At 37.2% G+C, this 15,462-nt stretch overlaps 2 protein-coding genes and 1 long non-coding RNA gene across 3 annotated transcripts; all 3 read left to right on the top strand.

The window, feature by feature from the left end:
- The first annotated feature begins 5,618 nt into the window (after positions 1 to 5,618).
- Positions 5,619 to 6,129, top strand: LOC115970847 (ABC transporter F family member 5-like). Its single transcript, XM_031090466.1, has 2 exons — positions 5,619 to 5,750; positions 5,950 to 6,129. The coding sequence occupies exons 1-2, from the start codon at positions 5,634 to 5,636 to the stop codon at positions 6,112 to 6,114; spliced, it is 282 nt and encodes a 93-aa protein (XP_030946326.1). The 5' UTR covers positions 5,619 to 5,633; the 3' UTR covers positions 6,115 to 6,129.
- Positions 6,130 to 6,920: 791 nt separating this feature from the next.
- LOC115970848 lies at positions 6,921 to 7,331 on the top strand. The gene is made up of 2 exons (XR_004087160.1): positions 6,921 to 7,162; positions 7,278 to 7,331. It is a non-coding gene; the product is annotated as an uncharacterized LOC115970848 (long non-coding RNA).
- Positions 7,332 to 8,720: 1,389 nt separating this feature from the next.
- Positions 8,721 to 10,456, top strand: LOC115970682 (26S proteasome regulatory subunit 8 homolog). The gene is made up of 4 exons (XM_031090273.1): positions 8,721 to 8,747; positions 8,958 to 9,182; positions 9,654 to 9,740; positions 10,196 to 10,456. The coding sequence occupies exons 1-4, from the start codon at positions 8,721 to 8,723 to the stop codon at positions 10,454 to 10,456; spliced, it is 600 nt and encodes a 199-aa protein (XP_030946133.1).
- Positions 10,457 to 15,462: the final 5,006 nt, after the last annotated feature.

Below are 15,462 nucleotides of genomic sequence, written 5' to 3'. Positions count from 1 at the left end.
AAATTGATATATTAGTTGAAATATGGACTTATAGTTTTAAGACTCAATAAATTATATGGATGTTGACTCATAATATATAAAGAAATATAAGCATATAAAATTATAAATAAATAAAAAGTATAAAAAAGCTAACTTTGAATTAATTACTATTGCAATTCACATGACCTCACCCTCCACCTTACTTTCAATTTCCTCTTATTTCTTCATCTTAAGTGATTACAAAGTGCCCTCAAATTTCAATTTCCGTATATTTCCTTTAATTTAATATATGTGATTACATTATAGTTTTAACATTATCTCAGTACTTATTGATCCATTCTTCTTGATTGTAGGTGGTTGTGGGTCCCAAACAAGAAAAATAGGCCCGCCCACATCTTCAGGGACAGGTATCGCGAGCAACTAGCTTCCATGTTGCCAGACCAGGTATGAAAATGCCTTATTTTACGCTTTTACGAACGTCCATATAGGTTTCGTGAACTTTGAAATATAAACATTGTTCCCTAATGTGTTGTGTACTTCTTTTTTGGCTATTGTAGGTGGTGTGGCAGCCATATGAAGCTCATTTTGACGACCTCCCGCCGTGGTGTGTTGCAGGGAGGGCCGTATGGACGGCAAGGGTGCCGCTTGTATGTTTCCACCTAGTAGAGAAACATACACCGGATCGTGTTGTTCGTCAATTCGGGATGATCCAAGAAATTCCCCGCGCTGTTAACACTGACAAAGTGCTTCATGGCATTGATTTGAGGGGGAAGATCGGTGTTAATTGGATGCAGAAGCATGCTGCGCATATCCTTGAGTGGGGTAATCGCTTTGATCGGCGTTGCGAAGCTGTGCTTGGTGATATGCCTCCAGAGCACGAGTACCACGACTGGTTCAAAAGGGTGACTCGGAGGTTCATCGATAGGCCTGGTGCTGTAGTGACTCTGCTGGTAACTTCTCAATGTCTTCTACATGTTATAGATTGTGTGTCTTACCATGAAACCACTGTTTAGAGAGCATGATGTTTGTTACTACATTTTTTGCTTAGCACTTCATCTCCCTTTAATTTGCAATTATTAGTAGCAGAACCAACATTTATTTTATTATCAATTGGCATTGTTGATTTCGTATTGCAGGTCTAATATGTGTGGTTTTTCCATGTGCAGATTGAAGGATATGTCCGTTTGTTGAGGCGTCATCCAGTGGGCACCGAGGACCACAACGACATTACTGAGGTGCTGACGGCAGTGCAGGCGATGACACGTGTCCAACCTCCTATCCCTGAGGCCCCGATTGAGGAGGCAGCTATGCCTACCGGCCCAAGCACGAGCACAGCTCCGGCCGGATGTCAATCTCGTCCGCTTGTTGCTACCCCCCAGCTTGTCCCTGCCCCCGATCCCTCTGCATCCACCTCACATGCATCTGCCAGCCCCACCATACCTTCATCCACCCCACATCCATCCCCTACCGTCACCATCCCTTCACCCAACCCACATTCAGCTCCTACGCCCACCATCCCTTCACCTAGCTCACATCCAGCCCCTACGCCCACCATCCCTTCACGTAGCCCACATCCAGCCCCTACGCCCACCATCCCTTCACCCACCCCCCATCCATCTCCTTGCCCCACCATCCCTCCACCCACCCCACTTCCTTGTGATGGGTCTGACGTCCGTCCACCCACCCCACAGTCATTTCTTCAGCTGTCACCCATTCCATCCTTTGACCTGGGTACCCCACCTGACATGCAGCAGGAGCCACCCTCCCATAGTTCGTTTAGTACCCCTTCTTCAGCCATTGACGCACCCCATGTTCAGGCTGAGCAGGCGGTTGGGTTACCTACAGCGGCTGAAGCTCGGCCTAAACGCATATCAAAGGCACCTCCGTGTGGGACAGGGGGGCACAAACATGGACACAATGTTGGGCCTGAGGCATCTGACGAAGGACATGCAAGACCTCCTCCTCATTATACGAGACGGCGTAAGATTCAAAAAAGGTATCTGAAAGCTTAATATACGTGTTTCAGATATTAGGAATGACTTATGAGTGAGTTATGAAAAGTCCCTGTGGCAATGTGTCAGGTGTAAGGTCAATTGTGCTGGTGGCACTTGTTTTGCCAAGCTTACTTGTGTAGTTTTCAGTGTCTTGTTTGTGTGTAAGGTCTCGGTGTGCTTCTGAGCTGTCATATTTTGAGGAAGGTGTTCTTCTATGTTATTGTGAAGCTGTCAAATTTCCTGTTCAAATTGGTATACATTTTATTAGGTGGCATCCTGCATGTAAAGTCTGTTTAAATGATGCTCTAGCGCAAGAATGGTCTAGTGGTTCAATTGTGTTGCTTGCTTTTTCCTGGTCATGGTAAAAGGTGTCTTTGTTGGGGTCCCAATGATGGCATTTAGTAATTCTCTGCATGAAGTAGAAAAACTTATCTCAAAATTGAGGAATGATTTTATTTGTATTTATTTTTTTTTGGATTTTAGGGCTGTTATAGTCATCTCAATCCGGACCAATCAAAATTAGTTTCCATACCACTCAAGATTTGTCAGTATGAATTTAAAGCTTTCTTCACTTTTATTTATACAGAATAGTTGGTGCTTATATTTAGTGCAATCTTCCTGACAGATCATTTCTTTTGCTGTATAATTTATAGGAATAGTTTAGCCTTTTAAGGAAAAAAATTGTAAAATCTACTCTGTTTGTGTATCTATATATCTCGTATAGCCTCTCATTGTTTGGTGTTGTGCTTCTTATTAATTAATTTCCTATGGAAAGCAGAACTTTTTAGTCAGTGTTTTAATTGCTTTGATCTAAGATTCATTTTACATGTAATTCTGGCAGGTAGAAATGGACATGGAAGAGACTTGTGGATGGAAATGGAAATTTATCTGGACTGCAAGAAAGAATGCCTGAGAATAACATAGTACCCCCTCTAGGAGAAGATACACCTGATGGTATGCATCAATCCTTGGCTTTATACCTAACATAATATTGATTTTATCTGATATGGCTTGACTCAGGGGTTGTATGTATCTCTATTTGTGTGTTTTCCATAGTATTACTGCCTCTGCATTTATATGCATTTAGCAAGTATACTTTTGTATCTTTAACGGCACTCTTTGCTTTACACTTAGAATCCTTATAATAGATTCTTTAAAAGTGTGTCTATTTCTTATGTGCCTTTTTCCTTTATAATGTTTGAGCTTGTGTTAAGGCTGGTTTGGATTGATCCGGTTAGGTAACTGATATCATTTTACACAAATGTTCCATAATTTTTCTTTCTTCACTTGTTTTCCCTAAAAAAATTTGCTTTTGTTAATATATCTCTAACCACATTTGACATAAGAAGAAATCAAGGAATGTGGATGTGGAAGATCTACAATTAAAATTGAAAAGGATAAAAAGAAAAAGAAAAATATAAAATCAAGACACTCATTGAAAACAAGGATTGTGTCATACCAGTTGGAGTTAGCATTGTCTATATTGATTATTCTTTTCTTCACCTCCCCTTTTCCTTTTATTTTTAATGTTTAAGCTTGGTTAAGGCTGGGTCAGCTGGGTAAATGATGAACTTGGTTGTTGCTGTGACGGTGATGAGAGGTTACTTGTTGCAGAATATATGCCTACTGATACATTAGCAAAGCAGTTATTTCATTGTAAGTTTGTAAGCTTATCCTTGGTGTTGTTGCATGAGCACTACTCTATATATAATTGTATGTTATCTATTAACTAAACCCACTCTCTAAGTTTAATCTTATAAAATGCAAGAAGCAGGTCCTTTAATGATTCCCTGCATGGACATGGCTTGCCTGAATTCTATAGAAATAATTAAATCAACTATAAATTAATAAATAATGCAACATGTATGTAGGTTAATGGCCGTAGAAGCTAAGGTGAAAGTAACGTCAAAGAAGTGCCCTCGAATAGATATTTCATCCTACCAAGCAACTACGCGCATATTAAGATAAATGACTGTTGTCTAGTTGTCTTTATTTCCTATATCCTTTGTAATATCTACATTCTGAGTTGGTCTAAGTTATTTGGCCAATAAACCATAGGCTTGATGATGGGTTGTAGAAATTAAAAGGAAAGCCCTTTTCTTTTTTTTGGGGGGGGGGGGGGGGGGGGGGGGGGAGGAAGGTTTTGGTGTTTTCCTATGACATTGCTGTAATTGTAAGACAGGCAGTTTCAAAGGGGTGGCAAAATGTATCAAATAAGTACTGACGAAAGGGACCCTTTAATGCACAATGTCCTTTCCAACCAATAAAGATGAGTAACCTAATTAGGTTTTTGTCTATTAGTGAGGGGAAGGAAATGTCTTTATCAAAGTACCATAGGATGAGATGATCAACCAAAAAAAAAAAAGTACTAGAGGATGAAAAAATCCACTCGTTTGTTAGTGGTCCACTTATCTATAATGAGCTTGCTCCATAGTTTGGGGGCCTGCCAAGTGCCAAAGATGGGCATATTCTCTTTTCATTTCATGTGCCTCCCCTCCATCCACCATATCATGCTTTCATGCTTTTATAGAATTTTTAGGATATCTACGGTACAATGTGAAATAGTTAACCAATTCTTCTTTTCAAAAAAAAAAAAAATTCCCTATGTATATGTGCATTCTCTGCTGATCAGTATTTGGGCTTTAGAGATTAGAGGTTTGTGCATTCTCTTCAAATATCTTTCAAACTGTTGACTTGTATCTATTCATTCTTAAACAATCTGATTTGCAGGACTCTTGTAAATATGGAATTCAAAGAGATGCTGTTTATTTTCCCCCACGTCGTACTGAACAGTCACATGTTATGGGGCCATCCTATCCTCTGATGGTTTGTACCCTTTAGTTGCCTGAGCTCTTGGTATATGATCTTAGCTAGGGAAGTAATTATGTATATATCTCACAGACTACTGTATGACTCTTTGTAGGTGGGGATTCAATCACATGCAGTGGATATTAGTGCAGATGAATGAACGTGAGAGGTAGGGTCCAAGGAAACTGATGAAAAGGCTGATGAGGTTCTAAAGTAGGATATTTTGGATTGTTGGACGCCAAAAAATCACTACGGATGGACTGAATCTGAGTGTTAAACATGTTGGGTTTAGACCATCTGTAATGATTTTCTGGAGTCCAACAATCCAGAATATCCAACTTTAGAACCTCATCAGCCTTTTCATCGGTTTCCTTGGACCCTACCTCTCACGTTCAAGTAGCTGCACTAATGTTGGAGCTAATCTGAATGAAGGTTTTGAAACCTTAATTGAATAAAAAGGTATGCTTGTTTCCCAAATATTGCAACCTTGAATTAGCATAACGAGATTTTTATCAGAAAAACAAACTCAATTTATATTTATGCAGCCGTAGCTTCAAAATTTTTGTAGGCTTTTTATGTGGGTTGCTGATAAATGTACCTTCATTTTAACTGAAGGAGATTCAGCTAAGGCTCTTGCAGTAAGTTGTTGTGTCACTGTGCAGAGTTTTTTAGCATTAAAGTTAGCTCTATTGGGTTTCACTTTGTATGATTTTCGACTTTATTCATTGTATTACAGTTGTCATGAAGCGTCATGCGCTGCTTGAGTCACTTTGATTTCCTAATGTAATTATATTACTTGTAAATTTATCACACCCTTTTTTTTACATAGAGTGGAAAAAGCACTTTGCCGAAATGGATGTGGAAAAAGCACTTTGCCGAAATTATCATTTGGATTTTGAGAAGCCAAGAGGGGGTGAAGTTTTGCTTGGGGAGCATAATGTCCTGCCAAACTATTTTGAGCAAAATCAGGTGTGTTAGTGTCTACAATGTTGTATCTCCCATTTATCTAATGATCATGGTGTTTCTACTTTTTCATGCTTAATTCTAAGCTCCAATGGTTTTACAAACATATACATGTACTTCATATATATTTTTATATAATTGGCAGTTTGTATGTTTTGCTAATTGTTTGCTTGTGCTAACTGACACTGACCCGCATCTATTTTAGGCTGAGGCACTTCATTTCAATAAAACAGTGCTTGAGACAGTAGTAGAAGCTGCAGAGGACTGGAGAAGTGATGACATAAAGGGACTCCTTGGGCGTTGTAATTTTAAAGCTGATATGCTTGATAGAAAGGTTTCTCTTTTGAGTGGTGGTGAGAAGGTAAGCTAAAACTGTATGCTCTTATGCGATTTTGTATTCTCTCGTAGTGGACATATATCTGGCATTTATGTGTGCCATAACAAGTTCTGTTTTGTGCTTCAGATCTTTAACTGGAACATGTACCTATCAAGAAAAAAAAAAAGACAAAAAAACTGTAACTGGAAAATTAATTTATAATTTTCTTAGTCTCTTGTATATACACTAGAGTAGTATTGTACTTTAATGGAAAGCAGAAATTATCAACAGCATGAATTTCCTAGTCTCTTGTATATATTTCATAATGTTAAAGAGTACTATTGTAGTTTAATGGAAATAAGAAAGTGCAGCACAATCTGGTGGATTTCATTTCCGGTGATAGTTTGAGGATTTTTGGACAAAGTCTTGTGATTTCCTGAATGAAAACTGCTGAGATGATAGACAAAATATACAACTAAAAACCATTACATGATTTTGTCTATGTCATTCTTAATGACAATGGCCTGATTTTTCAGCATGGTTTTTGGTGTTTCTTTTCCACCCCTTTGTCTAAAAAAAGATTATTTGTTGAGTTTTAGTTGGACCCAAGGAGATTCTAGGAAGGGTGGAAGACACAAATATTTTGTGGATTTTATGTATCATTTGGAAGTTAGATGTATGACTTAAACTGGATCTATTTCAATGCATCCAGTGATCTACATGTGTAATTTTTTTCCTGGCATAGGGTTGCACTTGTGCCTGTGTAAATATGTATGCTTGTCTGTTAAGCCCATTGAGGCCTAATTTGTGATCATATCATGAGATACATTATTGACATTGTTAAGCCCATTATGCAACTATAAATGAAAAATAAAATAAAATTATCATATCCCATGTGCATAGCTTAGTGGGAGTCTGGACGTTGTCCTCCATGCAGTGCAATTATCCAATTGCTAAATTTATTAGTACTTTATGACCTTGTGTATATATTACAGTATTATCTTGAGAAAAATCTTGATGCGAGGATGAGGGAGGTAGAACGTGAGGCCGAGCTGATATGCTGAAGGCTCCTAAAATTAATGCCAAATCGAAGATGTCTAAGGTAAGCATTGTTGTTATTATTACCAGCATTATGAAACAGGAAAGGAAATGATATAGCTTCATAAGCTTCTGCTGTAGCAATCTGAGTTGAAATTTAGATTTTGTTCCTCTAATAGGCCGAGAAGGAAGCCCTGAAGAAGCAGAAAAGGCAAGCATTTCAGCAGGCAAAACAAAAATCAAAAGGAACGAAGAAATATAAGAGGTGGAATTGATTGATTCACCCATATTCCTCATTGAAGATTCCTCCAATGTTTCAAATTTTTTTTTTACTTGTAAAAAAGCCTAGGAGATAAGGTGGCCTGTTGTGAGCCAGGTAGTTGTCCTCATGTATATAATTTAAATAGAATTATAGGAATTACTTGAAATTAAGGCTGTAATTGAAAATCTTGTTCTAGCAATTTGTTCTCCTTTACTAATGATTGCAGAACCCCGACAACATGCATTTATGCTTTCGAAAGCCATATAATGTAAGGAAAACATGAAGGTAGGAGTTCAGGGACTATTTGATTATACCCCCTTTTGAAAACCTGGTTGTAGATATCATTTTACCATAAATCCAACAGAGTTATTGAATGTATGAAGTGTGCTAAATAAATGAAGCCTAAATTCATAAAATACATTCAAGTATGACATGGTAGCCTCCCAGAATGACGTTAAACCCACCGGTAGCTAGCTACTACTGCTTTGGTTGTTAATTATTATTATTATTTTTTGGCTGACACAGCTAGTATTGTGTTAGACTAAGTACATTGGTTCGTTGGGGTGCCTACCACGAACCTTCTTGGAATGAATCTTAAAATTTTGTATGTGATAGTGGTTGCATCAAAGATGGTTGTTGTTGCTGTTCTGAAACTTGCAACCATTGGCAACGATAGATGTAAACTTTGAACTAGATTTGTAGATTCTTAACCCAAAAAAAGAAAAAAGATTTGTAAACAAATAAAATAAATGGAATGTTAAATTGCTAACTTGGTTTCAAACTATTTGGGCTAAATTTAATTTAACACTCAAGTACTATTTCTATAATTGTATCAATATATTTTTTTTTAGACATACTATTTGTATCAATTTAATCACTTAACTTTCAAAATCAAGCCAATGTCATCATTAGGTGTGAATTTTTTTAGTAACTTTAATAAAATGGCCACCCTCCAAAAAATAATAATAATAATAATAAAATGGCCAAACTACAATTTGTTGGTTTTTATAAATTTGTCACAGTTTTAGTTTTAGTTGGGTCTTGTTAACAGATGCCCTTAGATTATTTCTTACCAAATCATTTTTAAGGACAAAAAGTATCTCCCAATTTTTTTATCAGATGCTTTTAAAAATAGTTCCTAAACCTTAATTCTATATAGAGCATCGTTATCTTTTCCCCACATTTAATAGTATCAATTTTGTCCCTCTACTTTCAAATCAATTTTGTTCGTACACTTTTAAAACCAATTTCTAAGAATAAAATTAACTTGATTTAAATGTTGAAAGTCGAGATTAGCACATTTATATTAACATTGATGCCATGCTTAAAGTTATATATATACACACTATTTGTCAAAGTAATGGGGAAGAATAACGTTTTAGTTAAGGTAAGTAATATTCCTATATGAATGCACTCAATTGTAAATTTGCAGCTGTGCCATAACTATTTATTTTTTTCAAAAGTAATGATATTTTAGCAAGGGAATAGAGTATTACATGCACAAGGAGTGCCTGGTACGTGCCTTTTTGTTAATAAGAGATGGTTTGATAACAGTTTGAATACATTTTTATCTAAACAATCTCATCTTGTTTACCAGGTTCATCTTGAACGGAAATATGTTGTTGACATTGATAAAAATATCGATATCACGAAGATAACTCCATCAACAAGAGTTGCTCTCCGTAATGACAGTTATGTGCTTCATTTAATCTTGCAAAGCAAAGTTGATCCATTGGTCAACCTCATGAAAGTTGAAAAGGTTCCAGATTCCACATATGACATGATTGGCGGTCTTGACCAGCAAATTAAAGAGATACAGGAGGTTTGCCTCGTGTACCGTTTTACTTTCTGCATTTAAACTGGTAGTGGCAATGGTGACAGTGAAGTGCAGCGGACTATGCTGGAGCTTCTCAACCAGCTGGATGGATTTGAAGCATCAAATAAAATAAAGGTATCCTGTGTGTTTTCATTATGCAGCTTGGGTTGTTTAGTTTTTGGTACTTTTCTTTATTGTGACATCAACTATTTAAACAGATTTTGGAACTTATTGTAAGTATTTGCCAAGCATGTAAAAAAGAAGCTTCATTCTTGTAAAGATTGCCAGTATTTTATTGAATTTAAACAATCTCAACTCTTTTGGATGGATTTGGATAGAATGATAAGTATAGTCTTGTTAATTCCATAACGAGATTTTGCACTGGGCTATTAAAGTCTTCAAAAGTGAAAGATTGTGTGTTTTCTCTGTGCATAATCATATTGTCACAGATTTTTTTTCGTTTTATTTTTGTTGCAGGCTGTGTGCACAGAATCTGGGATGTTTGCTCTGTGGGAGAGGAGGGTTAATGTAACACAAGAAGATTTTGAGATGGTAGTGGCAAAGGTAATGAAGAAGGAGACTGAGGAAAACATGTCATTGCGGAAGCTATGGAAGTAGTGTGTGTCCATGTTAATGTTTTGTTTCACTCCACCACCCTGAATATAATTGATCCGTGGCTTTGTTCTTCACACACAGCCAACAGCTCTGTTCTTTGTATGGATTATGAAGCACATGGGGGTGCCTACACTTTGTTGAAGTTTTTTAAATACCACTGGCATCTCTGTTTATTTTGTTAAATATTCTTTTGTGATACATTTTTATGTAATATGTGTTTAATTATTGTAAATTTGCAGCTGTGCCTTAATTATTTATTTTTTTGAAACGTCATGATATTTTAGCAAGAGAATAGAGTATTACATGCACAAGGAGTGCCTTAGGAGTGCCTTTTTGTTAATAAGAGATGGTTTGAAAACAGTTTGAATACATTTTTATCTAAACAATCTCATCTTCTTTCCCAGGTTCATCTTGAACGGAAATATGTTGTTGACATTGATAAAAATATCGATATCTCCAAGATAACTCCATCAACAAGAGTTGCTCTCCGTAATGACAGTTATGTGCTTCATTTAATCTTGCAAAGCAAAGTTGATCCATTGGTCAACCTCATGAAAGTTGAAAAGGTTCCAGATTCCACATATGACATGGTTGGCGGTCTTGACCAGCAAATTAAAGAGATAAAGGAGGTTTGCCTCGTGTACCGTTTTACTTTCTGCATTTAAACTGGTAGTGGCAATGGTGACAGTGAAGTGCAGCGGACTATGCTGGAGCTTCTCAACCAGCTGGATGGATTTGAAGCATCAAATAAAATAAAGGTATCGTGTGTGTTTTCATTATGCAGCTTGGGTTGTTTAGTTTTTGGTACTTTTCTTTATTGTGACCTCAACTATTTAAACAGATTCATCTCTTATTGTAAGTATTTGGCAAGCATGTCAAAATAAGCTTCATTCTTGTAAAGATTGCCAGTATTTTATTGAATTTAAACAATGTCAACTCTTTTGGATGGATTTGGATTTGTAACTAAGTATAGTCTTGTTAATTCCATAACGAGATGTTGATTTTCTTTTCTTTTTCTTTTTTTTCTTTTTTTTTGGATTTACAGGGTTGGGTTACTTATATGTTGGCAATTGAAAACTAAAAAACCAGATTGTATAATTTTTTTTTGTTCATTTCAGTTATATTTTTGGATTTACAAGGTATTTACTCTTCGATGTTGGTGGTTCTTAAGTAAAATTCCCTGAAAATAGTTCTCAATGGTAATAAAAAAAAATTGAAAAAAAAATCCCAGTAGAACTCTACTTTGATGGGTTACCATAAATAGAAATCGAGTCTTAGAGTCTCGATTTCCATAAATGGAAATCGAGACTCTAAGACTCGATTTCTATTTATGGAAACCGAGTATAACATACTCGAGTTTTACTGGGAATTTTGAATCCCAGTAGAACTCGAGTATTTTATAGTCGGTTTCCATAAATAGAAATCGAGTCTTAGAGACTCGATTTCTATTTATGGAAACCGAGTATAACATACTCGAGTTCCACTGGGAATTTTTTTTTTTCTTTTTTGGCCGCAGGTGACCAGAATTATTTACCACATTTAATTACGTTTTTTAGTTCTCAAATTGGGGTAAAAAAAAAAAGGAAAAAAAAATCCCAATAGAACTCGAGTATTTTATACGTTTTTTAGTTCTCAAATTGGGGTAAAAAAAAAAAGGAAAAAAAAATCCCGATAAAACTCGAGTATTTTATACGTTTTTTAGTTCTCAAATTGGGGTAAAAAAAAAAAGGAAAAAAAAATCCCAATAGAACTCTCTATTTTATACGTTTTTTAGTTCTCAATTGGGGTAAAAAAAAAAAAGGAAAAAAAATCCCGATAAAACTCGAGTATTTTATACGTTTTTTAGTTCTCAAATTGGGGTAAAAAAAAAAAGGAAAAAAAAATCCCAATAGAACTCGAGTATTTTATACGTTTTTTAGTTCTCAAATTGGGGTAAAAAAAAAAAGGAAAAAAAAATCCCGATAAAACTCGAGTATTTTATACGTTTTTTAGTTCTCTCGAGTAATTGGGGTAAAAAAAAAAAGGAAAAAAAAATCCCAATAGAACTCGAGTATTTTATACTCGGTTTCCATAAATAGAAATCGAGTCTTAGATACTTGAGTTCTTTTGGATGGAATTTTTTTTTTTTTTTTGCCGCAGGTGCATGGACCAGAATTAGTTTTCTCCCCTGCAGCAAATTTTGCAGGGTCCAGAACACATCAAACAACTACATACTAGCATATGATAGGCGAAGGGAGCATACATTAAAGTTCTACAACCAAATTAAAACAGTAACTATTCAATAAAATTATTGTTGGACAAAAGTCTTAGCACACAATGGCAGTTCAATACTAGAAGGGCCTTGTGGTTGAACTTGCCAAAGTATCATTGTTCGTATTATAGGAAAAAGCTGCATCACGCAACTAATGTAACGAGTAAAATGGATAGCAAAGAGTTCAATTATTCGTAATTTACAACAATAAACAAAATAACAACTAAGTTAATACAACATAGTCTACATATTCGCCTAGCGGATATAACATATTATACATAGTCACCTAACACTTGTCCATACTGATACAACATACTCTACATAATCACCTAGCTTGTCCATACAGAAGATAACGACAAGTCCCACGTACAATGTCACTTACGAAAATCAAGTCTCCGCTTGCCTGACAAACATGAAATACGGTTATTAGTTTCCAAATGCAAAGAACAAAAACCAAATGACATTCTGAGTATATTATATAAAAACAGTGACGTCACTTGCCTAGTTCATAGCACTACCACTTGTTGAAGCCCCATGGGAATTGGGACAGCATCTACGGTTATGCCCCTCTTGATGACACACTCTACATCGTTGCCTCGGTTGCATCTCCCTCAACTCCGGATCTTCCCTCCGGCTTCCCCGTTCTCGCCGTACCCCATCCATTTCATTCCTTATTCTTGACATCGTAGGACGACCTTTGGCCCGCAACAATCGTGGGTCAGGCACCCACCGTGGTCCGCGAACGTCTGTCCATAATGACTCTGACTTTGGCACCACAAAATTATGTGAATATGTGAGAATGGCGTTGTTCAGACTGTAACATGGGTCAATATAGCTGGGCGCATCGAGATGCAGACTTTTAAGAGCTTTAATTGCATGTGAACAAGGGATCTTCAAGTTTTGCCACTTTCCACAACCACAGGTTCTATCAAATATGCGCACATCATGACTGTGATTTCCCCCTCCAGCTCTATGGTCATTATACGGGGTAACCACTTGATATATACCCTCTGCATGATTATAATTCCTCAGAGTGTGTCCTGCAATTTTCTGCTCATTTTTGTTATAGATCTCCATTGCATAATCACTCCACACCTTACCTCGAGAGAGATCAGAAGTAATTTGTTTATGTCGATCGTGGAAATATGCAACAAGTTTAAAATAAGTGAACTCAACCATTGCAGCAATTGGCAAACCGCGGGCACCTTTAAGAACCCCATTAAAGCACTCAGAGATATTGGTTGTCATTGCCCCGTAACGTCTTCCACCATCATGTGACTGGGTCCATTTGTCTACATCCTCACTCATTAGATATGTGTATGGCATATAACGTATAATCCGGCGATCAGTAGGGTCTACACCCCTCAGTAAATTAATCTCGGCCTCCTTAATGGTCTGCATTATGGACACAAATTTAGCATCATGAGTCGCATATCCAGCTTTCAAGGCCAATGCCTTTAGAGTCGGGTTATTAAAATGTGTGTTGAAGTTGCTAGCAACATGTCGAAGGCAATATCGATGATATACCCGTTCTCTTTCGTCTTGCCCTCTAGGCCACTCTCGAATGGCGCATTTGATACCTTTATGTCGGTCAGAAATAATGCAAATGTCCTTGTTTTCAATAACACGCTCTATCGAAGTCCTGAGACACTCTAAAAACCACCCCCAACTAGCCCCTGACTCCTTGTCCACAACAGCAAAGGCGATAGGCAAAACCTTTTGATTAGCATCGGTTGCCATTGCAATCATCAATACCCCTTTGTATTTACCATATAAATGAGTTCCATCAATACTGATCACTGGCCTGCAATACTGGAATGCAGCAATGCATGGAGCGAATGCCCAATATACATAGCGCAGTAACGTAGTACCTTCTAATGGCTTAGGTATGGTGTGATAGCTATACTGGGTACCCGAATCCTGATCCAAGTATGCCAACAACAACTTTCGCAACCTTTGGTAAGACTCCTCCCAATCCCCAAAAATCTTAGCAATTGCCTTTTGTTTTGCGTCCCATACTTTATAGTAAGAAAGCTTATGATCATACTTAGTACGGATGATCTCCCAAAGCTCATCAACAGTAGCAGTGTGCTTTTTTCGCAATCTTCCCACAATTTCTGATGCAACAAAATTAGAATCCATCATTCTACCATCTCTTCGCAGCCCAAAGGGTATACAACTGTGTGGACCCACATAAGACGTGACCATCCACAGACCATTGAATTTAGGCTTCATGTATGCCCCAACGTACCACTTGCAATTGTCGTCAATGCATGCGGCGCACAATTCAGTTGTGCTCGACCTTTGGATGGAGAAATTTCTATTATCCTTTGCTGCATATATTATCAATGCACGCTTCACCGCAGCTTTATTTGCAAAAGTCAACCCTTTACAAAAATGCATCCCATCTTGCCAAGTACAAAGATATGGTATCTGAAGACGTGAAGGATCAACCATATTTTCCCAAGTATTTGCGTAGAATGAGTCCGCAGGAGGTCTGTAGCCAGTGGTCGTATCTGTATCATGCTGGACACCAATATCATCATCATCTGCATCACCTTCATTATGGTACTCCATATTTTCCTCTTCAAAATTAGGAACGACTTCATGCTCATCCACATCGTTCTCAAAGTCACCTCGCTCAATCCTCTCTTCGTACTGATCCATATCATCATTATTTTCACCATCATTCGCAGCATGATCTTCGTCTTCGTCTTCGTCTTCCTCCTCTAAATGTGTCTCTTGAGAGTAGAGGGTTCCACCAGTATTCGCAACATAATCTTGAGATGACAGCGTATAACCTCCCATTGCATACCCTCCCATTGTAGTGCATCCATCATCTAGGGTTGTAAATTGTAAAGCCGTAGATGTTTCTTGCACCACCTCAGTACTGTTGTCTACACTCGCCTCCAAACTTACATACAACTCAGCAGCATTTACTTGGGGCATTTTCTGGATCCTATTAAACATCATCTTTACATGTTTATCTTCTTTAATCGCCATATACCCATAATTTATCCGTTCATGAAGAACTTCTTGTGGGCAACGATAAATAATCTTGATGTCATACCAAGCAGGGTTCAATTTCAATTCGTCCATTATTTTCCTCTTCAAATCAGTCAACGTCTTCAACTTACGACGTAACATCATGTAGTAGCATTCGATACCCTCCCCTCTAAATGGGAATCCGTCAATCCCTTCAGGATTGTAAAGGTGTCCACCGAAGTATACATTTATGTCAATATTCTTCAAAGATTGTGCACCTATTAGAGAGCCAACTAAATTTATGTTAGTGACATATTTGATCTCTTTCATTTCACATCAATTACAAAAACTTTTCTATCTACTCAAAGTACAAGAATCACAACTTCTAAAAGTGTAACAATTGCATATACTCACCCCACATCACATACAAACACA

Source organism: Quercus lobata, chromosome 12, assembly GCF_001633185.2.
Source record: "Quercus lobata isolate SW786 chromosome 12, ValleyOak3.0 Primary Assembly, whole genome shotgun sequence".
NCBI classification, from domain to species: Eukaryota; Viridiplantae; Streptophyta; class Magnoliopsida; order Fagales; family Fagaceae; genus Quercus; species Quercus lobata.
Note: the sequence above shows the minus strand (reverse complement) of the source record. Positions and strands in the feature narration are given on the sequence as shown.

What these genes read in the sequence shown, in the direction of transcription:
- LOC115970847 (XM_031090466.1), top strand. Translation starts at nt 5,634, where the DNA reads ATGGATGTGGAAAAAGCACTTTGCCGAAATTATCATTTGGATTTTGAG. An exon ending in ACTATTTTGAGCAAAATCAG is followed by an intron (nt 5,751 to 5,949) that starts GTGTGTTAGTGT and finishes CATCTATTTTAG; the next exon opens with GCTGAGGCACTTCATTTCAA.
- LOC115970682 (XM_031090273.1), top strand. Translation starts at nt 8,721, where the DNA reads ATGGGGAAGAATAACGTTTTAGTTAAG. An exon ending in AAATTAAAGAGATACAGGAG is followed by an intron (nt 9,183 to 9,653) that starts GTTTGCCTCGTG and finishes TTTTTGTTGCAG; the next exon opens with GCTGTGTGCACAGAATCTGG. An exon ending in TTGAGATGGTAGTGGCAAAG is followed by an intron (nt 9,741 to 10,195) that starts GTAATGAAGAAG and finishes CTTCTTTCCCAG; the next exon opens with GTTCATCTTGAACGGAAATA.